General features: G+C 43.7%; 1 protein-coding gene across 1 annotated transcript in view; it reads right to left on the bottom strand.

Annotated features, from left to right (window-relative positions):
- Fsip1 (fibrous sheath interacting protein 1) overlaps nt 1-23,214 on the bottom strand; it is a 51,674-nt gene that overhangs the window by 14,421 nt on the left and 14,039 nt on the right. The window contains exons 6-11 of the mRNA XM_057781717.1: nt 21,055-21,062; nt 19,684-19,780; nt 18,376-18,488; nt 15,783-15,893; nt 12,134-12,301; nt 3,869-4,003 (exon numbers count right to left, since the gene is read on the bottom strand). Coding sequence (XP_057637700.1) covers nt 3,869-4,003; nt 12,134-12,301; nt 15,783-15,893; nt 18,376-18,488; nt 19,684-19,780; nt 21,055-21,062 — 632 coding nt within the window. The remainder of the gene's footprint in view (nt 1-3,868; nt 4,004-12,133; nt 12,302-15,782; nt 15,894-18,375; nt 18,489-19,683; nt 19,781-21,054; nt 21,063-23,214) is intronic.

The following is a 23,214-nucleotide window of genomic DNA, read 5'->3' as shown; positions in this document are numbered from 1 at the left end:
CGCTGTCCATTGTACACATTCATGGGCTCGCCGAGGTAAAGGCGAACTGCTGGTTCTTTTGAAAATCCCAAATCTCATAATTGAAAGTGGTTAACTGTGGAATTACCACGCTGCTTCCTTAAAGACATTTTTACCTCAGTCTAGAACGTAAAGATCTTCTTGTCTTAAAAAAAAAACCTTAATATCAGAACAGAACACTCAGTGTTTGGATAATTAGATAAAACACAAATTGTTGTTACATCTTAAATTATCAAGAAGTCCATCATTACATCAATGAATTAAAACATCTCTAAATGAGACACTGAACTTATAGGATGTCCTCAGTTATGACTCCTCTTTCTTTAGAAGAAAAGGGGAGTCAGTGGGAAGCAGGAAAGCTGCTCCTAGTCACATATTACATATTCATATTCACATATTACACACTAATATGCATGGACACATGACATGCATTACATACATTTGGTAAGATCTACCTTCAACTTTGACTTTTATGTTTTCTACCAGACATTTCCACATAAAGGTCCCATATTCCTGAGGTCCATGTATTCATTATCTTTGTCCTGCCATAGCCTCAGCTGGGCTCACTGTGTGTAAATTGCGTGAGCAGTCATTAATATGAGAGCATTTACTGTGCCCCCGGTTCTATTTGGCTTGGTTTTCCTTGGATATTATTTCTTTGGAAATATTTATAAAAGTAAGATTATATGGACAAATATAAATAATGTTATAGTCACTGTTATATTTATTAGTCAATTGTCTCCTGGGGAAGAAACAATTTGGAAAGCTAGCAGCATGTTCAAGTATGTGTGTCCCAACTCACCCCACTCACACACAATCATGCCACATCGCTGATATTTCCACTGGCCTAACAGGTGTGTGGATGTGAATCTGAGTCACCAGTAAGACTAAATCCCATTTGTTGTAATGACTCTGTCTCTAAATGCTTAAAGATCAGGCAAGAGACAACAAACAGCAGTAAATTCTCACGTTCATAAACATTAACGCTTCTTACAAACACAATACCTGTGCATCTTTTAAAGTTGGGAAGATAGAGAAAAATGCAAAACATAATATAAAATTCACCTTCGTCCCAATATGCTCTTCCCTTTAGCACACCAGAAAACATGTATTTCCTTTCCATCGTCCCTATCCTTACTAAAGCCATCGCGGCTAGCACGTGACTCAAAACGGGTCCAGGATTTCCACATGAATTCTCAACACAAATGGAGCCACAACAATCATTGATTCATGCAGTGACATCTTCCTCCTTGTGTATCTAGACATGTAGAGATCTACCTCATACATCTGGCAGTTGCATGGCACTGTGTGGGTTACACGGAATACATTCTGAAGCTGGAACGAAGAAGGGCAATGAGATCCCAAGCTGATATCTGGGGCACACATAGTGCATTTATTTTTCCTCTGGTCATGAAATCTGAGGTACCATCAACTCCCTCGCCCCTCTGACCCGCCATTGCAATTATCCAAGCTCTCCTCACCCTGTTTCCACTCACTGCCTACTGTCTCTATTTTTTGGAAGGCTGTCAGAGAGACCGCCAGTCTCTGCTGATGGGCTTCCCGTGGGCCGCTGCTCACCAGCACACTCTTCTGGCCCTCAGAGACCCAATCCCGTCCTTTCTCCTCTCTCTGATGGCTAGTGTACGCAGTGACCTTCCTCGCTCTCAGCATTCCCACCTTTCATCTCTCCTTGGCCAGGATGATGATATCACGGGTCCTCTGCACAATTACCCCACTCCAGCTTCCATCACCGTGTGTGCTCCATCCTCAGTCTAGAAACAAGCTCACCCAAATACACAGTCCTATCGTCAGAGCAGAATAACTGCCGTCTTCCTGAGACTGATGTGTCTGCTCACAAAAGATCACAACTAAGCTTGCCAACTAGGCATTCCCTCAGAGGAGGAGGAGATGAAGCGAGTCACTGGACTCTCACCGGAGGATCCACTCTTCCCAGTCAAATTCTGCCCTAATCTCATGTGACCTTGGGGCCTGGGAAAGAGCTAACATATCTAGGCTGAGGAAGGCTGGGGAAGGACTCCATCCATGCAGCATGGGAAGCCCCCGTCCATGTGAGCGTAGCTCTTCTACTGGAAATGCTTTAAGTTCACCCATACTCCTGCCTTCAGGATCTGGAAGTAAGCCTAGTGAACTCATTGGTCCCCACGATGAACTTCAGTGGAGTCGAGCTTTAGGACCTAAGGAATTGGGGGTAGGGGGACATTGCTCACATCTCCTGAAAAAATTCTCACAACATACTAACAACACAAAGTTGAGATTCAAGCCCGAGCAATTTGGATCATAACTATGGTGTCCATAACTGACGCTTGCAAAATAGGACTATATGTCTGGGAAATTATAAAGTGTGGGGGGGAGGGAGAGGGTTAGGAGGCTGGATGGAACAAGAACACCCAAAACAAAGGGAGGAAACCACAAGAGTGCCCGCCCCAGAGACTGTCTTGTCATTTGTATGGCAAGTAATAGAGAGCTTGCCCAGGGAGGCCGTTTTATGTAGCTGTTTCTTGGGGTCCTGTGTGAATATTCAGTTCAATACAAATGTGTAGGATTCAACCTTCCTGTGCTGTATCTTCTTCCCATAACTCCTAACAGCTAAGTTCACTGGCAATGACAGGCCCGCGGCCATCTACAGAATGTTTGACTCCCGCTCTCTCTGCTCACCTTAACCACGACAGCTATCGGCAACCATCGGAGCACAGAACGAGGCACCTTTTCCTGCCTTTGCTCACAAGCCAGTCCCGGGAGCCAGGTGTCTCCTGGAGTAGGTGTCAGGATTCCTGTACCATGTTTAGCTCTTCCTTTTCCTTCCCTAAGACTGGCTGTGAGTTTGATCTTCAACTCACCAATCCTGTGGCCATATATGATACCTTTCACCAAATCAGGGATTTTTTTATAATAATGTGTGCATGTGATATATATGTGCGTGTGCATGCAATGTGATATATGTGTGTGTGTGTGCATGTGGTATGTTTATGGGTATGTGTGTATGTGTGTGCATGTGCGTGCATATGTGTGAGGGCAGGTGGGTGCCACAGCACATGTATGGAGGTCAGAAGAAAACTTTCAAGAGTTGGTTCTCTCTTCTACCATAACTTTCAGGATTCGAACTCAGATCCTGAGCTTAGACAGCAGTATCTGGAACGGATACTCTATCATAAGGTCAATAATAAGAAAATAATGCAGAATAAGCAGTTCCCAGAAGCATCCATCAGAGACTGTTCCTCTGTTCTCTCTGCTTCCTGACTTCAGACACAATGTGACCAGCTGCCTCAGGCTCCTGCTGCCACAGTCAGTGGCTAAAGTCACTTTCTCCACCACACTTTCCCTGGCGTGATGTACTGTACCTCAAACTGTTAACCAAAAGACTCCTTCCACCTTAAAACCAAGTCCAAGCCCAGCCTGCGCTACATAGTGAGACTCTAGATAAAATATATATAATCTGTCATCAGTAATAATATAGCTTTAAATTAAAAGTAAGAAAATATGTAGTAGACTTAAAATTACTAACCCTGTATTAAAACTAAAATTGTATTAATTATAAACCAAAGGTGGGAATATTTAAGCATTAAGGCTAATACATAAGAATATTTTCCACATGTGTGTTCCTATCAGACAGGCCATTATGTGCACTATGATTCTGAGTTCAGATAGTACTTTACAGGTAATAAGTGTGTAAATTACTAAATCATATTATCATCTTAAATCCTATGAATCATACTTTTTGCTTTGATTTAGACTGGCAAGGTCTCATGCCCATTTCAACACATAAAAACACTCTGAGCAGCTTCTCGGTACAATGAAGGACTACGATCAGGCTAAGTGAGAAAGCGCACACCTGTTCATTGATCTCTCTCAGCTTCCCATCAATGGCTCTCAGTCGAGACCGCTGGTCCCTTTGCTCTTTGTTGTCCCGGAGTATCTTTTCTCCTGGAGCTGGCTCCATATTTCCTTCTTCATCCAGGTCAGGTTCCTAATTTAAAAGTAATATAATTCACTCACGGGCCGGTTAAAGCACAGCCATAAACCCTCCAATGTGACCGAGACTTAAGGGTCAATTGCGTTGCTCAACGTCTCTTCCCTTCAACCTGTGCTTAGAATTCTTTTCAGTTTTCCTATCTGAGGAATTAAAAGTCCAAATACACATAAACAAAAGGTGGAATAAACTCAGGGGCTGGCATGGTCTGGAAACCAGGAAGGTACAGCAGGGAGAGCCACAGCTGGGTAGGGCCGGAGTCCTGCTCAGTTTCTCTACGCAGTGTCACGTTGTTTCATTTTAATTTCTCTAATTCTTTGCAAATACATTTGTACAATGAAATATGACCATATCCACTCCCCATTCACCTCTCTGGTTCCCCTGGATCTTCCCCAACATGCCTATCTCCCAACTTCATGTCCTCTCCTCTAAAAAATAAATAACCCACTACACCTGTTTAGTGCTGCACGTATGTGCACTTCTGTGGGCCGTCCATTGAATGAAGCATGTGCCATCTACCAGTGACCGCACCTCCAAAAAGAAATGGTTCTACTTGCCCCAGCAGCTACCAGTTGCCAATAACCCCTTGGTTGGAAGCAGGGCTTCGTGAGTTCTTCCACCACCTATACTGGAACAGTGGCTGCTTGAGACTGCATGGGTAACCACAGCTGCTGTTGCTACATTGTAAGCGTGCCCATCCGTGTTATTAGAAGCAGGTGTACAGTTATGGGAGAAACTGGATTTGGCAACATCAGAAGCTCTGCATCTCGGTTCCACCTGGCTCCTGACTAAGATGATGTTACCACCTGTCTACCACGGGATGGTTCACGAATCGGGTAAGGGGCTGGAGATTGAAACACACACACACAGAGAGACAGAGAGAGAGAGAGAGAGACAGAGAGAGAGACAGAGAGACAGAGAGAGACAGAGAGAGAGACAGAGAGAAAGACGGGTCATCCTTGAAACAAGAATGCCCCCTTTATTGTGTTCCAGGGCAGCTTATATAGGGCTTTCCTTGACTAATGGTCACGCCCTAGCTCTCAGGATTTTTCAGCTGCCAGTCCACCAGAAACCACTCCCCTACCATCAGGAATTCACGAGGGTCTCTTGCTCAGAGCAGCTGCAAGCATAGGAAAACAAGTTGTTTACTCCGGCAGGCAAGGGGGTCACAGAAAATTCTGGGTCTGAGGGACCACAGTCCCCAACAGAGAATTACTTAATGTACTGTTTAAGCCTACTAAAGGGTCCCAGGGTGATTAATTCCTCCTCTGCCAAGAAACAACACAGCAAGGGGTGAGGTGTATATGGCCTGGGGACTCACCTGGATCTTAGATTCGAACCTCAGCCATGCTCTCGCCGCTAATTCCCCACTACCCCAGGCATCCACCCTCCACCTTCCCTCAGAGACTAACTCATTTGAATCTAGCTTGAGCATGTATCCACCTTAAAGTATTCTCTGGTACCTGGAAAGGAAACCCTGCTCACTTTGTCCATCTTATTGTTCCTATGATCACTTGGCCCTTCCTTGCACATACCACACATCCCTACCTAGACAGCGGCATGACTGACCTTGCTGTACACAAACTAGACCCCTGAAGCTGCTCAAGTATTGACCAATAAACTCTAATGTCGGTTCTCAGAACTTTGATCACAATTAATGTTTGATCATACTTACAACAAATGTCAGCAAAATGCACATTAGACAGTGTTCTCCTGCGTAACTAGTAATGTGGGGAGTTCGCTCAGTGTGTGAAAACACTTGTCACAAGCCCAAGGACCTGAGTTTGGGTCCCCAGAACCCATGAAAAAGTTGGACACAGTGGCACAAGCATCTGAAATCCAAGCTGGCTGTGCTTTCTGTTTCTTGTCCCAACTGATATATTGCCTGGGAAGGGGTCAGTAGCTGTCTTTGCAAAGGAATAAACTGGAAGAAAGTTTAACAGTAATTAACTTGATGATTTGAAAAAAAAACTTGATTTAATAATGGGAATCTATTTTTTAATATTTATTTATTAATTATATATACAATATTCTGTCTGTGTGCATGTCTGCAGGCCAGAAGAGGGCACCAGACCTCCTTACAGATGGTTGTGAGCCACCATGTGGTTGCCAGGAATTGAACTCAGGACCTTTGGAAGAGCAAGCAGTGCTCTTAACCACTGACCCATCTCTCCAGCCCCGGGAATCTATTTCAGTAATAGAATACTTGACTGGCATGCATGAAGCCCTGCATTCAGTGTATGTGTGTGTTCCAATGTTCTTAGTTTTTGTGGTTCTTGAATTTTCTACAGTAAATGTACAAATTTCATAAATAGAAAGATCATTTATTTAAAAATTTTTAAGCAAGCATGGCATTCCACCAACCCTCTTTCTGTTCTGCTCTGACAGAGATTATGTTCTGCATATTCAACAGTACAGGCCTGGCCGTCAGAGCTCAGTCAGACTCTGCTAGGACCATCAGGTATGCAACTAAGATGCCATTCCCTCTTCCCAAGTCTTAACTTCTGCTGCCTCATCTGCAATTCTCTGCACTGCGAGGGGGGGTATGTGAGATCTTTTCTTGGTCCCTTGGTCGTCCTCTCTGGCAGCATAACTGTCTAGTTCAAGTATCTGAGCAATACCATGTAATGAAGGCAGGCCAGGAGAGAACAGTGAACATCACTGGTGCTCTCCAGTGACCCGCTGCAGACTGAGCCAGCGCCTGGTGCGGGGAGTTCTTTCCTGACCGCAAACACCAGTGGAACCATCTTCACCATCTTTGAGACTGAATTCAGTGGAGTCTCCGAGCAACAGACTGCTCCTGTGGCTCTGAATCAGACAGCAAGGATTTTGTGGAGAACTCAGCAAAAGCTCTCCGTGATGTACTCAGAGTGCCTGACGGCATCAGAAGGAGAGAATTAACCCCGAGGTAAATTGATATTTGTTATTCTGACTAACTGATTGCCAAGAGATTCTGGTTTACCCTTTAAAAAATATCTGTGATGTTGGCTGAGCCCACAGAGGCTTTTGAAGCTAAATAAACTCATTTTTCATAAGTCAAATACAAAGGAAATTACTCAGAGCTCACTGAGTTATTTGATATTCGAAGAAGCCATGTAGTAAGAGCGCAGACCTGCATGGGAGAAGCCAGCCTGCCCTGCACATCCAGGCTCACTCTCTGCGTGTCTACAAGTCACTCCTATTTCTTGTCTCACATGGGTCAGTTGCCCAAATGTAGTGGGGAAAATCTTTCAAACAGACTATTTTTATCATCTTGGAATGTTGCCATGAAGCGAAAGAAACCTTGCCAGCATTGGAGGCATCATGAGGGGAAAAAAAGTATAAAATTCAAAACAATCTGTAAAAATGGGGGCTGGGAGACTAGAGCAATTTCCCAGATCTAAATGAGAATTCCAATAGCCTGGCTCTAGAGGCCAGGAATGCTAAAGTAAGTTCTGGTTTATTCTTTAGTGCAAACGCAGATGCCCCTGAGACACGCTGCCGTGGTTTCTGCAGGGAGGTAAAGTCAGGGCTTGTAACTAGCATAAACCAAGTGGTAACTGGATTCCCGCTCTGAACCCATGCTTTAAATCTGGGGGGAAATGGACTTGGCAATATATAGTTTTTCAGGATTACATGTCAAATTGCTCCGAACTTTTAGCTAGTGTTGAGAAAGAAACAAACAAACCAAACTCATTTTTTTTTTGCTGTCAGCGGTTGTGTGATTTTTGGAAAGAAAAGAGATGAATATAAATACTTTGTCTTCACTCAAATAGTTGCAGGGTTCGAGGGGGTTGTTTGTTTGTTTTTGTATTACCAAACTGTAAGTGATGGAATTAATGTTCTAAGCACAGGACAAAAATCAAGTTAAAGAGAGTCATTATATTCAATTAAGTTAGGTGGTTTGAGAACAAAGAACTGCCTCTTGTCAGTAAGAGACATTTCTGAAAACTCGCCTTTGTTGGGGGCAGGGGGAGAACCCTCTAACCATGAAGTGGAATCCTAGATTTAGTAAGACTGATCGCATGAGAGATGAATAAAGTCTGTGTCTTTACAAGAGCCAAGAAGAACACCACTGATTATTGAATCCAGTTGCTGAGGATTTAAGGAACTGAATGCCACACTACTCTCCCATATCATAGATATTTCTGGAGAAAGCTGGAATCTAGTCTACGCAGAAATGAGAAAAAAATTATATGCCATCACTCAACTTTACAGGGCGCTTTCCAATACAGAGAAAGAACTGACTGTCTTGTTGGCAACTCAAGAGATTGGTAAGCACAGGTATGCACGGTTAATCCACAGATCCTAGGAATAAACATGGCTGAGATTGGTTCTCTTTGGCTCCCAAAGATGAGGATTAAAAGCACATAAGGAAACCTCAGGCACAACATTGTTAGTATTACAGCAGCAGCGAGAGAACAGGCTTTGTTTTCAGAGGAAAAGGCAAATGTTGCTTTAGAAACTTTTTTCCATAGTTGGGGCTGGAGAGATGGCTCAGTGGTTAAGAGCACTGGCTGTTCTTCCAGAGGTCCTGAGTTCAATTCCCAGCAACCACAAAGTGGTTCACAACCATCTATAGTGGGATCTGATGCCCTCTTCTGGCATAAAGGCATACATGCAGATAGAGCACTCACATACATAAAATAAATAAATCTTTAAAGAACATATTTCCATAGTTAAGAGCAGCAGGCATGTGATTAATATAAGGACGGTCACAACATGCAAACTTCTAAGGTCAAGGAAAGGTGATGTTCCCCTTCCCTCTCGCAAAGACCAGAGCTTTGATTGTACCCTCTGTGATCATTTCGAGAGACCTTCAAAGTGTGCGTCATAGGTTTCCATGCCTACCAACTTAACATCACACAGTAACCACAAGCAGCTATGCCAGGGAGCCTGTGTGTGTTCAACTTGTGCAGAAAACCATTTTCTTGACAACATGATACAGAACGGCGAGCGGACAGGAAAGTGAAGAACCAGAAGAGACACTAGCTGCCACCTAGCTCAGGCTAGTTCACTAGCCACACCAAGGAATCAGGCGAAGGGCTGGCATATTCTCTAATTTCTCAAAGAAAAACTAGAAACTAGCATTTTTATTTGAATTCACCTAACTTTTAAATATTGACTACGAACATTTGTAAACACTTTGTGAGCCTAAGGAGACCCATCTATGAATTTATCTGGCGCCACAGCCACCAGCTCCAGCCTTGAGCTATGTGGTGGGCAGTCTTCTGTGGCTTTTTTGAGGTGATTTCTGGGAATCAAACTCGGGTCCCCATGCTCTGGAAGCAGACACTTCAGTGACCTCTTATTTTTTTTTATTGTTGTTAAATGTATATATGAACACACATATATAATCTTAAATAGAACCTACTCAATCTGAAAAATGTTACTCAAAGCAAGGCTTTTGTACTCCAAGGTAACCCATTTGCCTGACTTATCTTTAAGCCCCTGTAATTTCTAATAAACAGTAAGCCCTAGGTTTGTTGAATTGGTTTGAAAGCAGAAATCTAGAGACAGGAGAGATGGTTCTGCAGTTACAAGTGTTGACGGCTCTTGTGAAGCACTCAGAGTGGCTCACAACTGCCTGCAACTCCAGCTTCAAGGCTCTGGCACCCTCTTCCAGTCTCTGCTAGCACCCACATGAATATGCACGCAGACATACACAGGCAAGCAGGCACACTTGCACACGTGCGCACACAGAAATAAGAATAAGTCTTTAAGTAGGAATGTGCAATCCACTTAAAAGGCATTCTCCTGAAGGCTCGCGAAGAAACACCACTGATGAGCCTACTGGGCTGCAGAAGAATGAAACTAAGGCGGATTCAAATGCTAAGTGTTTGTGCTCAGCGACAGATTGGAGCCCATTCACCAGCAACACAGAGATAAAAAAAAAAAAAGCTTACGCATTCTTTTCACAATTCAAAATTAATTATCATGAATTAATTTGCTAGGTTTGCATTTCTACTTGCAAGTTCAATGTGCAGTGCTGGTTTGGGTGAGAAGCTCCGAAAGGAAACTGAACACATGTTGAAAAGATGTGCTGTTTTGTGTGGAAGAAGCATCAGTTACTTCTTTTCAGCAACTATGACGCTCCTGGTCTGTTCCTGCATTCAGTGGGAAGCCTAGGAGCAGTTTTCTCTTTTCTTTGTAAAAAAAAAAAAAGTGTTGTTTCCCATAAAACTGCACCATCTCAGCCCACACCGGCACAGTTGTGTGATCTCAGCCCACACCAGCACAGTTGTATGACCTCAGCCCACACCGGCAGAGTTGTGTGACCTCAGCCCACACCAGCACAGTTGTATGACCTCAGCCCACACCGGCAGAGTTGTGTGACCTCAGCCCACACCAGCACAGTTGTGTGACCTCAGCCCACACCGGCACAGTTGTGTGACCTCAGCCCACACCGGCACAGTTGTGTGACCTCAGCCCACACCGGCAGAGTTGTGTGGCCTCAGCCCACACCGGCAGAGTTGTGTGGCCTCAGCCCACACCGGCAGAGTTGTGTGACCTCAGCCCACACCGGCAGAGTTGTGTGATCTCAGCCTACACCGGACAGTTGTGTGACCTCAGCCCACACCGGCACAGTTGTATGATCCCAGCCCACACCGGCACAGCTGTACACTGGTCTCTCCATTTCATTATGGCTTGGAGATGACTTTACCTGAACCATAATGTGGGCTCTGGAAGAAAAATGTGACTTAGATGATGAAAACAAAATCTAGCAAAAATCTAGTTTCTGCCTCAAGGGGTCAGGCATGGCTCCCTCCCCACTCTTGGAAACTTAACCTAGGGAAGCTGAGATAGCTCCCAAGGTGCCACCAGTTATTAAACTGTTTCTTCAGGACATCTTAACAGAGTTTCTTTAGCTAAGGTAACTTCAGATAGCAATTAGTATCTTCTAGAATGGACTTACTGATAAATTACTTGTTGCGGGAGCTCCTTCCAAACTGGTGTGGGATTGTTTGTGACTTACACCTTCAATTACTGATACTTAAATTTTTTGAAAGACAAAAGAAAACCCCACAACCATAGAACTGTGTGAAAATGATTTGCTTAGACTTTTACAAAGCTGAAAGAGAGATGGCAACACCACCCCCTAACACACACACATACACACACACGCACACACACATACACACACGCCACTTTCTCTCCATACCACCACCCAAGCCCAAACCAGTTCTTTGGAACTGGAATGCAGAGGAGCAGGAAGGAAGTTCTCTGTGTTGAGCCCTGCTCTTCTCTGTCCGCTACACTCTCTGCACTTCGCAGAAGTTTAGAGCAAGCCATCCACACTTATTTCAAAGCTGTCAGAGGACAGAGATTATCACAGGAAAGCTTCGTTCTTGCTACTAAAGGACCTAGAAGAACGTAACAGGTAAGAGGCACGTGACCAGCTCTGCTCACATCTGGGTCCAAAAGATGAAAGGCTGGAAGGACTGATGAATACTATCACTTTTCTTCCTTCTTCCTAATCATGACCACAAGTTACCTTACACCACGATGAAATGATAATAAGTCGCTTCTCAATTGCCCCATTTCTCAATTTAGAAAATTCCAAACTGAAAGTTAAATGGGTAGAAAGTAGACATAATCAGCCAGGCGGTGGTGGCGCACGCCTTTAATCCCAGTACTCGGGAGGCAGAGGCAGGCGGATCTCTTTAAGTTCGAGGCCAGTCTGGGCTACAAGAGCTAGTTCCAGGACAAGCTTCAAAGCTACAGAGAAATCCTGTCTTGAAAAAACAAAACAAAACAAAAAAAGTAGACATAACCGAAAGAAAATACACACTGCTGGAAAAACTGAAAATTTTGCAGTTGTACTCACAGAAGAGCAGCTGGGACAAACCTCTCCAGCTGAGATCAGAAAGCACATGCGATAATGTTTGCAGGCATTAACCTCATCAATCTGTGCTCCTGGGTTAAATACAGCTTATCGTTCAGCCAGGCATGGAGCTGCAGGCCTTTAGTCCCAGCACTTGGGAGGCAGAAACAGGAAGATCTCTGTAAGTTTGAGGCCAGCCTGTTCTGCAGAGCGAGTTCCAGGACAGCCAGGACTACTATAGAGAGAGACCCTGTCTCAACTCCCCCTCTCTCCTCAAATAAACAAACATACATACATACATACATACATACATACATACATACATAACATACCTTATTGCTCTGACTCTCGAGTCTTGGAGAAAGACTGAAGACCGCTGGTGAGAGCACAGAGAATTCCCGAAGTTTCGTGTCAATCTGAGCGAGCTTCTGAGACTCGGTGGCTGCAAGGGTGTAGCCTTCTCCCGGGACCAGCCAACCACACTGGTCACCCTAAAAGGAAAACAATGTGACCACGTCATTCCCACGCGACACTTGCTTCAAAACATACTTCTCAGAGCTCTCCATCAGAGCCCAGGCTTACAAGCACAGCACCGACCCTGGGTAGTGAAAGGTAGGAAAGCTATGATTGCATTCTCTTCTCAGTCTGTGTGAAGTGTCTTCTGAGGGCCTCTTTGGGCTCCCTCTGCCTCATATGATTCTCGTTCATATAATCACTCTTCTACTTAAAAATTACAAACACACAAAAAATAAAACTATGACACGATGGGAAGAAATCAGCCTTAACTGATCATAAATACAATATTTTTAAACTTTATCCCAGTGAAGCAAAATAATTTGACCTTAGCTAGTCTCTATGCCCAAATAAGTTTAGCCCCAAGTCTTTGTGTATAGTGGACTATAGCTAGCTTAAGATATAAACCAGTTATAACCTAACAGTATGCTATTGTAGCCAAGTAACTGAGTCTCAGCCAATCACGGCAGTTGCTGAGATGGCTCAGTGGTTAAGAGCTGGCCCTGCTTCTGCAAAAGAACCAAGCGCTGATCCTAGCACACACATCAGGTAGCTCACAACTGCCCATAGCTCCACCTCCAGATCTGACGCCCCGCTTTGGCCTCTGTGGGCACATACACGTGCACAGCATGCATGCACACTCATAAATAAAGACAAAACTTTTAAAAACTTATAAGATTCAATTATAGGATCCATGAGCCCATCTGAACGGGCACAAAGAGCTGCATCCGGGACTTGTGAGACTCAGGGCTGCAAAGGTGGAACAAGGTGTGAAGAGTGGTGTTCAACTGTGGTTTCTGCACCCAGAAAACTGACCTAAAGGTTATTACTATGTCATGTTATTTGCAGAAAAAAAAAGTAAGCATAAAAAGCCTAAAAATCCAAAACTACAAGGAAACTAATACTACCCAACTAGTCACAAATAAGAACCTACTTTAACTTCCCAAATAAAATCAATACTGAATGATCTAAGTAATAAATAATTACAAAAACTAAAACTATAGAATCAATGACTAAATAGTAATTAATTTAAAACTCTTGCCTGAGTGAAATTATTTTTAACAAAGCTATAGTTAAAGGAACCTATCGCTGAAACCCCACAGAAACATGGATGTCAGGGACCATGCAATTGCAGCAAGAAATTTCACATTTTACATGGAAGGTAACACTGTCTGACTCTGGCCGTCCAGCACCACCTAGACACCGCCAGCCTGTGTGGGAAGCTTCAACTTTCTGGCTTGCAGGCACCTTACCTTCCAGAGAGTAACCAGAGATGATCTCCCCAACCTTCTTGCCAGTCAGGGCTCAAAGAGGTAACTTAGCAACCACCAGGCAGGCTCATCCACTCACTAGCATTGGGTTTAAGTGATCTGGGTTCCACTACAAAACCTGCTTTGTTACAAAGGACAGTAGCGGCTTCTGTCTGCAGTCTACACATTCATGTACATGTACACAAAGCACTACATACACACAATTTTTGTTTGTTTGTTTGGTTGGTTTTTTTGAGACAGGGTTTGTCTGTAACTTTGGAGCCTGTCCTGGAACTAGCTCTTGTAGACCAGGCTGGTCTGAAACTCACAGAGATCCGCCTGCCTCTGCCTCCCGAGTGCTGGGATTAAAGGCGTGTGCCACCACCAACGCCTGGCAATATACACAGTTTTTAAAAAGAATTCCTAAAATACAAGAAACATGTTCTTCCAAAGGTAAAATTTTTTAACATTCCAAAGGTAAAGACTGTTAACGTTCTGAAATTTAAGTTCAGATGATTTCAACATATTCAGGAGGAAAGAAAGGAGTGGGGGAAGAGAAAACCAATCCTACCACAAACCTAGGCCGGTCAAGACACAAGATTTTAGGAATTTCTTAGTTGGGGTTTCTATTGATGTGATGAAACAACATGACCAAAAACCAGGTTCTGATGGAAAGAGTTTATTCGGCCTACACTTCCAAACATCGCTGTTCATCACCGAAGGAAGTCAGGACAGGAACTCAAACAGGGCAGGATCCTGGAGGCAGGAGCTGATGCAGAGGCCATGGAGGGTGCTGCTTGCTGGCTTGCTTCTCCTGGCTTGCTCAGCCTGCCTTCTTGTAGAACCCTGTGCTTACACCACCAGCCCTGGGGTGGCACCACTCACGAGCTGGGCCCTCCCCCATTGATCACTAATTGAGAAAACGCCTTACAGCTGGATCTCAAGGAGGCCTCTCCTCAACTGAGACTCCTTCCTCTATGATGACGCTAGCTTGTGTCAAGTTGACACACAAACCCAGCCAGGACAAGGAACTACTTCTAAAGTTGACAGATAATAACAATATCAGGCCAGAAATGGGACTGGATTCCCAAATAATGTGTGGGAAAAAGAGTTAGTGAATAAAACAGATCAAATATAATCATTAAAATCCATAATTTAAAGTCAGGAAATGTTCCAAATATTCTCAGTGGTCATTCCAAATAACAACAAAAGATAACTAAAAATAACAAAATACTGTTTAAACTGATTTTATGCAGTTTAAAATATGTGAGGGATAAAACATAAATACTAACTAAGCCAATATGCCAAACAATATTAATCATAAAACTCACTGTCAAAGCATTGCAAGAACAGTTAGAGAGAGAGGTACCGTATACTGACCACCTCCACAGGAAGTGGCTCGCCCAGCTGCACAGTTAATAACTAACAATGAAACCTGGGTGTCTAATTCTGCTACCTAAGTTTTTGTCAGTAAACTAAGATATTTACCATAATGAGCAAAACTAAAGTAACCTCAGATTTCGGTGGCACTTAGCAGTGCACTTCATCTGCCCCACGCTCCAGCCTCCGTTACTGCACCCAGCACCCACCGGGCCTTCAGAGGTTGTAATCTGTGAGGTTCTGATGTTTGCTTTGGATTTGGAGTGGAAGAAGGGCTATTATGTTTGTTCACATACAATTTTTTCCAAGAAATTAATTGGTGACATTTAAAACACATGCTTCCCATTTAAAAGTCTGATATTCTAGCTTCTCTCAAAATGTTTGCAGGATCCTAGCAGCTGGGGTAGTCACAGAGCTGAGGCCTAGCGTTATCTGGCACAGCCTCCCTATGACCACAGTGATCACTGCGTATGGACTGCTCTAGAACCTCCAATCAACTCTGCCCTGTGCACCTGTGTGCCGTGGTCTCCCACTTGGTTGCAGGCCATCTGACACAAACAGACACGGCTAAAGGGGATACAGGCAGGGCCGAGATGCTCTGTTCCTGTCAAATCCTTATTCAGCCCAAGGAAATTAAAGTCAGACCAGAATGCCAAGTGTTTCAGGGAGCACAAAGAGCATGTTTCTTTGAGGGAATAACCTGGAAAAAATTAGGAGTTTTAATGCAGAGAATATCTTCTAAGGGGAAAAGTGTCAATTTGGGATGAAAGGCCAACGGTGTAATAAAGATTAAGAAAGGTAAAGTCATTCACAATCCGAGTTTACATACCTCAAAACTGGACAGGCCCGAGTCTGTGTCGTCTAGGCCTTTGAGGAGCTCGTCCAGCCTTTTCTTCTCTCTGTCGATCATAACCACCGGGCTTCTGGGGCTCTTGGCCAACTACAGGATGTATCAGTTAGAAATGTAAACAACAGTGCAGTGTGGAGTCCAGGGATAAACAAGAACTCTACAAAATAGACACACTGAGTTTTAAAACGGGAGAGATCGGGCATTTTGATTTGCTAGGTTATTTTATTTTATGACAAATCTAGATGACCATTCTCCAAGCAGATATTTTCAGGACATGCAAGCCCTCTTTTATCTGTGTGTGTGTGTGTGTGTGTGTGTGTGTGTGTGTGTGTGTGTGTGTGTGTGTGTGCGCGCGCTCACGTTCTGGAACTCATGTGTGCATCTGTCAGCTACAGCACATATGTGGAGGTCAGAAGACAACTTGAAGAGCCCTTTCTCTCATTGTGTGAGCCCAGGAAGAGAACTCAGGCTTGAGGCAAGCACCCTTTATTTACCCACTGAGTCATCTCACTGGTTCCGGGCAGGCCTTCTTATTAACCACAAAACAGGGTTTCTCTGTGTAGCCCTGGCTGTTCTCGAACTCACTCTTGTAGACCAGGCTGGACTAGAACTCACAAAGATCCTTCTGCCTCTGCCTCCAGAGTTCTGGGATTAAAGATGTGCGCCACCACTGCCCAGACACCAAAAATCATTTATATATATAAAAAAATTAGTGTAAACTGCTTTCAAACTTCTTCTCCAGATATATAGATACAGATGATAGACAGATGATAGATGATGTATTGCTAAAGAAGATATGGATATACAGATGTAGAAGTAGAAAAACATTTGCCGAAACACCAAGAAGGACTCTTGGATACTTTCTGGTATTTTTAGAATGTTGGACCGGGCATACAGATCAGTAGCCTCCCAAGCATGAAGGCCTTGGTTCAATCTCTGGCAGTCATAAAGCTGGGCAGCATGGTGCATATTTATAATCTCAGCACTTGGGACATTGAAGCAGAGGGATCAGAAGTTCAAGGTCATCCTCAACTACCCACCAAGTGTGAGGCCAGCCTGGGCTACATGAGACCTTATCTCAAAAATAAACTAATTTCTAGACTATCATAGAAGGCATTTAAATAAAGATTCCATTGCTGCTGTTGAAAGGGGAGAAGAGGACCTACGTTGAAGTTATTGTGTGCATCAGCAAGAACTCAGAAACGGGAAACTCCACTACTCTTGGAAAACAAAACAGCACATCAAGATCCAACGGGCAGCAGAGACAAGGGCAGAGGAGGTTGGAGACGGTTCCCTGAAGTTACGCACGCATGGAGCACAGAAGTCAGAGTGGCCGAGGCCGGCCTGGCAGTGGCAGACTGACTCTGGAACCAAGCTGCCTGGAATGGCATGCCAGTTGTGAGAAGCACTTCAGACCTGAGCTGAGGAAACAGCTCTCTCTCTGCTGCAATGTGGCTTCCCAGTGACTAGCTGTCCAAGTCATTACTGTCGAACACCCCACAGACATATCTTGTAGATTAATTAATTAGCATTCTGGGCTAATAAAGAAGTCCCTGTGCCCTTAACTCATCTGTGTGTACCTTAAAGACACACCAAATCAGGTTACCTGAACTGTGGTGCACCAAGGATGGACCCCTGAATCAAGGATAGTGACCAAATGCTGGGGGATCAGGGGAGGATAGAAGGGGGTGCTGAAGGGGGTAGGAAGTGGGTTCAGTAGGTGGGGCCAGAGGGGTAGATTACCAGCTGGTCTCTCTAAGTCAGCCTTGCTGCTCTGCCAGGAACGTTTTCACTCCAAGTTCTAAATGCAGTAGCTACAATATCGAGTCTCATAATGAAAATGAGTTGATAAATAAATACTGGCGTGGTGCGGGAGAATTGTCTGTATTCTGTCAATCATGTTTTAAATAAATGCTGATTGGCCAGGCAGGAAGTATAGGCAGGAAAACCAGACATTAAGTAGAGGTGGAGCAAGGAGAACAGGAGAATTCTGGGAAGCAGGAAGCTCCCTCCACAGTCTTGCCCAGACCACCGAAGAAGCAGGATGTATCTGCCCAGCTGAGAAAGGTATTGAGCCATGTGGCTACCATAGATAAGAACAGTGGGTTAATATAAGCTACAAGAGATAATAAGTAGCCTGAGCTAATGGACCAATCAGTTTTATAACTTATGGAGATCTCTGTGTGATTTTCTTTGGGGGTTTGCCAGCTGTGGGGTACCGGGTAGGACAGAAACCCCAACAAGCAGGCCCCCTCATGTTACACTGGTGTGCACACTTTATTGATGTACAAACTAAAATCTGGAGGAAAGTACTGCTCGAACCCTTTTCTGACTATCCTGAGTGATCAAGTAAAGCCTAGCTGCAGCTAGCTGTTTTGAAAGAGACAGAACAGGATAGAAGGAGACAGGGGAGGGCAGGGCAAGATGGGAGACGTGATGTAATTAGACTAGAAAGCTTGTATGGGCATGTGCACCCATGTATGCACACATGAGACAGCAAATAAACTACACACTGGGACCCTTTCTGCCCCAGCTTACTCCCACATTGTCTCTCGAATCATGAGATACCTACCTCAATGTTTCGCTTAATAAAGTCTTGGCTGAGTTTACTCCTAAGCTCAATCTTTTCTGTACTTGGAAAGAGTTTCTTTTCTGCTTTGACCAATGGCACATCACAGGTAAAATCTAGTATTGGAAGAGTTAAAAGTGATCTCATAATTACAATTGTGAATCATACAAAAAATTCATTTAAGTTTATGTTAAAATATATCTTAAAAACATAAATAGAATTCCAAAACCACAGAGAAACCCTGTCTTGAAAAACCAAAAAAAAAAAAAAAAAAAAAAAACATAAATAGAAGAAATAAATTTTAAATTCTTGACCCAGAAACAGAGTATGGACTTTTTCTTTGTTTTAGATTTATTTTCTCCCCATCCTCCTTAAGCCAGATTTCTATCAGTGGCAGCCTACTTTTTAAAATAATTTTGCAATTAAAATACAATTATATCATTTCCCTCCTTCTCTTTCCTATCTCCAACCCCTACCACCTCTACTTCCAGGTACCTAACTTGCTCTCTGTATCTCCCAAATCATGGCCTCTTTTCCTTTAATGTTGAGACATATATATTATATAGATACACAAACATTTAAATGCAATCTGCTCAGTCTGCATAAAGTTACTTGTATGATATGATTTGAGGACTGACCACTTGGTATTAGATAACCAATTGGGAAGCTCTTTCCTGCAGAGAACAATCTCCCCCTCTCTCACAACCAATCAAAATGCAGAGAGCAAACAATGGTGGAGCGTCCAGCCCCAATGATACATCTAAAGACAACTCCTGCACCTAAGGCTCAGAGCACGTTAGGGAAGAGGAATTCCTCTCTGTGTTTGAAAAAGATTTCCTTTCTGTTTTGATCAATGCATCATTTCTTTCCCTCCTCACAGGTAAAATCTAGCATTGAAAAAATTAAAAGTAATTATGTAATCACAATTGTAAAAAAAAAAAAAAAAAGGCTGAAAGAGCCAGAGGAACAGGTAGTCTGCTACCTACTTTTTAAAAACTATCACGCAAAATTTCAAATATCCAGTAATCGGATGCAATAATGAAGTTTCAATCAGTGACTTCACCATGGATCAACTCACAAAGGATTATTTGCCACATATGTTCGTAGTGCTGTGACTGAGCCTAGTACCTTTCAAGTCCTAGGGGAGCTCTCTGCCATTGAGCTACAGCCTAAGCCCTTGTGCAAACTCTAGCTCCTTCTTCTTCATCCATTTACTCTAAATTGTACCAAGTCCCCTTCATCCATGGCTATTTCCATATACAGTCAACATTCTCTTGTGGCAATCTATATAATCACACAAATTAAACATACCCGTCTTCATATTCTGCATGCAATTTTCATAATTTTCTGGAGAAATCTGAGTATGAAACACTGAGAAAAAGTTGTCTTCAAACTCACAGTGTGAAGGCTCTACTAATACAAAAAGAGAAAAAAAGAACGTTCAACGTCCACAAAGTAAAATAATCTACACAGTGGACACGAGAGAAAGAATTGAACACCTCTCTACTATTCCTAAGTCTGCTCCATACACCACAGCTGTTCTGGAAAAGTCAGTGTGGCTCCCAAGTTGACGTGGCAGTCATCACCACACTTCAGAGCTGTAGAGGACGGCCAGACACAGGAGAACATGCTAGAGCATCCCCATTCTCTGTTGGTGACCTAGGCAGATCCCAGCGCTTGTGACACAGGCAATGTACACAGTCGGTAACAGAATTATGTTTTCCTCTTTATTTTAGGCCTCCAAGTTGAAGGTTTTAAAGGTATAGTCAGCCATTAGCAGAATGCCGTTGAGCTAGGCAGGATGGCAAAAAAAATAAAATAAAATAAAAAATAAAAAAATTAAAAATTCCTGCAATTCCAGCAACAGGAAAAAGACTCAAGAGGCCCAGGAATTCAGAGCAAGTTCAAGGCCAGTCTGGGCCACATAAGACTCTATGCAAAAAAAAAAAAAAAAAAAAAAAAGACAAAGCCTGCTAGATGGCTCCACGGGCCAAGGCACTTGCACAAGCCTTAAGACCTGAGCTCCATCCCAAGTACAGGTGGAGGGAGAGAACCAACTCCACAGAGTCCTCTGATCTCCCACCTACCTGCACACATACACATACAGAGTTTTTAGTTTCTAACTTCCATGTTAGCTAAGTTCCATGCAGAATAAAGGACACTGCAATGTTAAACATTTTTTTTTCTTTAGCAGTGATTTTTTTATGTTTTCATATTAACTAATTTGATCATAATGTATCTTTGTCCTGGCCAGTTTTACATCAACTTGACACAGCTAGAAAGTCACTCGAGAAGAGGGAATCTCAGTTGAGAAAATGTCTCCCTAAAGGTTGCTTACAGACAAGTACATGAAGGCCCAGCTCACTGTGGGTGGTATCATCCTTTGCATGTGGTCCTGGTTCTATAAGAAAGCAGTCTGAGAAAGCCATGAGGAGCAAGACAGCAATCATCACCCCTCCATGGCTTCTGCATCAGTTCCTGCCTCCAGCACCCGTTCTGCCTAACCACCTGTCCCCCTCACTGGTGTGATGTGACCACCTGTCCCCCTCACTGGTGTGATGTGACCACCTGTCCCCCTCACTGGTGTGATGTGACCACCTGTCCCCCTCACTGGTGTGATGTGACCACCTGTCCCCCTCACTGGTGTGATGTGACCACCTGTCCCCTTCACTGGTCTCAAACGTCTGCTGCTGTAACTTCTCACAGTGACGACTGCAGCAGGGAACTGGGAACTAATTCTTTCTCCCCTAAATTGCTTTTTGTCAGGATATTTTATCACAGCAACAAAAATGCAGCTAGAAGAGATATTAATCAATAGAATGAAATATTATTCACAACAAACAAAAGACTATCTACCGTGTCTGCAGAAGGCATGAGAACGTACTTCTGAGTGAAAGAATGAAGTCCGGAAAGGTTTTCACTGAAAATTCCAATTACACAACATTCTTGAAAGGGCGAAACGATAAATAAAGTAAAATTTAGTGGCAGCTAGAAGGTTGGGGAAGAAAGGAGAGTTGAATGAGGGTTCACACATGTGTTCTTTTAGGGCAATTAAACTATTCTATATCACTCAGTAATTGTGAATGCATGGCACTGGCTTTTTAAAAAGCATTTACCACCAGAACATAAAGAGCGAAAATCAACGTTGGTAGATCTTTTGAAAAACTCACTAAGAGACTGAGGAATCCTGCATATGAAATGCAGAAATGCGGCGAGACCATCCAGATGTGCGACAAATGCGGAGTGCAAGCTTGTGAAATAGAAACAGATGAAAAGGTGCCCAGACTCTCTCTCTGAAAAATGGGGCCTGGAAGACCAAAGGCAACAGGAACTAAACGTGAGGACTACATTGCAGGTGACCAAAGTGTCTTCTATGGGTTAGCGACACTGTCTGTGTGCCGTGCAACTGAAGAGTTAAGTAAGGAGATGGCAGAGGGTGAGAGATGGCTAGAACTAGAACATGACAGATAAGCAAGAGGGTTAGGCCACATGGTCCACGTGGGGTGGTGGAGTACAGGCAGACACATGAGTGTGTGCAAACTCAATTTTGGGTCATACAGAGAAGGCTACATATAGGCACACTTACAGACATGTCCATAAGGGGCTAATTCGGAGCTTGGGTTGGAAATATAGAAGAGTCAGAAACCAAAACGAGAAGATATGCCTGGCAAGAGACCCAGAACAAATCCCACAGTGACAGAAAGGGAGGCAAGTACCAGCTAAGAGACCACCGCGTGGCCAAAATGGGAAAGTGGAGCCAACCCAATAAAGTGCACTGAAATCCACCTCAAAGTATAAAACCAAAGCCCACTTTTCCCAGTCTAATGCTGATACAGATGTGCGTGAGTAAAAGAGAAACAGATACATCTCCCTGCAGAATAACACGGAATAATGTAGGCCCATGGTCTACTTGCATTGAGGCAAAGCAAGGCTCCCCTGTCCTCAGATGGAGACTGTGCGTAGTCTCTTCCTCATAAAAGCAACAGTTGGCCAGAGGGAGTGGCTTTACAACGGAAAACTCAGACCAACACTGCCGCAGCCAGGGAGGGATGTAAGCATCGACAGCGCAGTCGGTATGCAAGCTAACACCGTGACGTAATGAAAATGGCACACTAACCCCGCCATCCTCACCATCCTCCTCCCAAGAGTGTGCAATTCAGTCTGATCATGGGAATATCATGAGCTCAACTCCAACTGGTGGATACGCTACAAAATGCCAGACCAGTGTGCCTCGGCACTGCCAAGACCATCTCAGACAGGAAGCAGGAGAAGTGCCACAACTAGGAGCCCATGAGGAGGGCTAATGTAACGCTGGGATCCTGGGACAGGAAAAGAACATCAGGTAAAAACTGAAGAAATGTGAATAAAGTGGATAGAGTTGGAGTCTTCTTAATAAGATCATACCAAGCCTGGTTCACTTCAAACATACCACACTCACGAAAGGTATCCCTGAAGGGGTAGTGTAGACAGAAAAAAAAAATCTCTGTACCATCCTTGTAATTTTTCTGCCAATTTGGAGCTATGCTAAATTTAAAAGGCTTATTTTTTTCTTAATTTTCTCTTATTTTTTCAAGTAGGGAAAACCAAGAACAAAATTAGACATAGTGAGAAGACACACAAAACGGAGAATGACTAATAAGATACCGATCTGAGATGCTGCGTTAGTGGGGCTTTTCTTATTGTGTATGTGGAGACTTTAAGTCTAGAGTGAGGAAGTCCTGTCCAGAAGAACATCCTACAGCAAATGGGAGGACGGTGAGCATGAGAGATGCCGGGAAGAGTCAGAGAACCAGAAAACAAGGGGACGGGATGGTAGACATGAGAGACGCCGGGGAGAGTCAG

Source organism: Chionomys nivalis, chromosome 9, assembly GCF_950005125.1.
Source record: "Chionomys nivalis chromosome 9, mChiNiv1.1, whole genome shotgun sequence".
NCBI classification, from domain to species: domain Eukaryota; kingdom Metazoa; phylum Chordata; class Mammalia; order Rodentia; family Cricetidae; genus Chionomys; species Chionomys nivalis.
The sequence above is the reverse complement of the archived record's forward strand: the minus strand, read 5'-3'. Positions and strand labels throughout refer to the sequence as shown.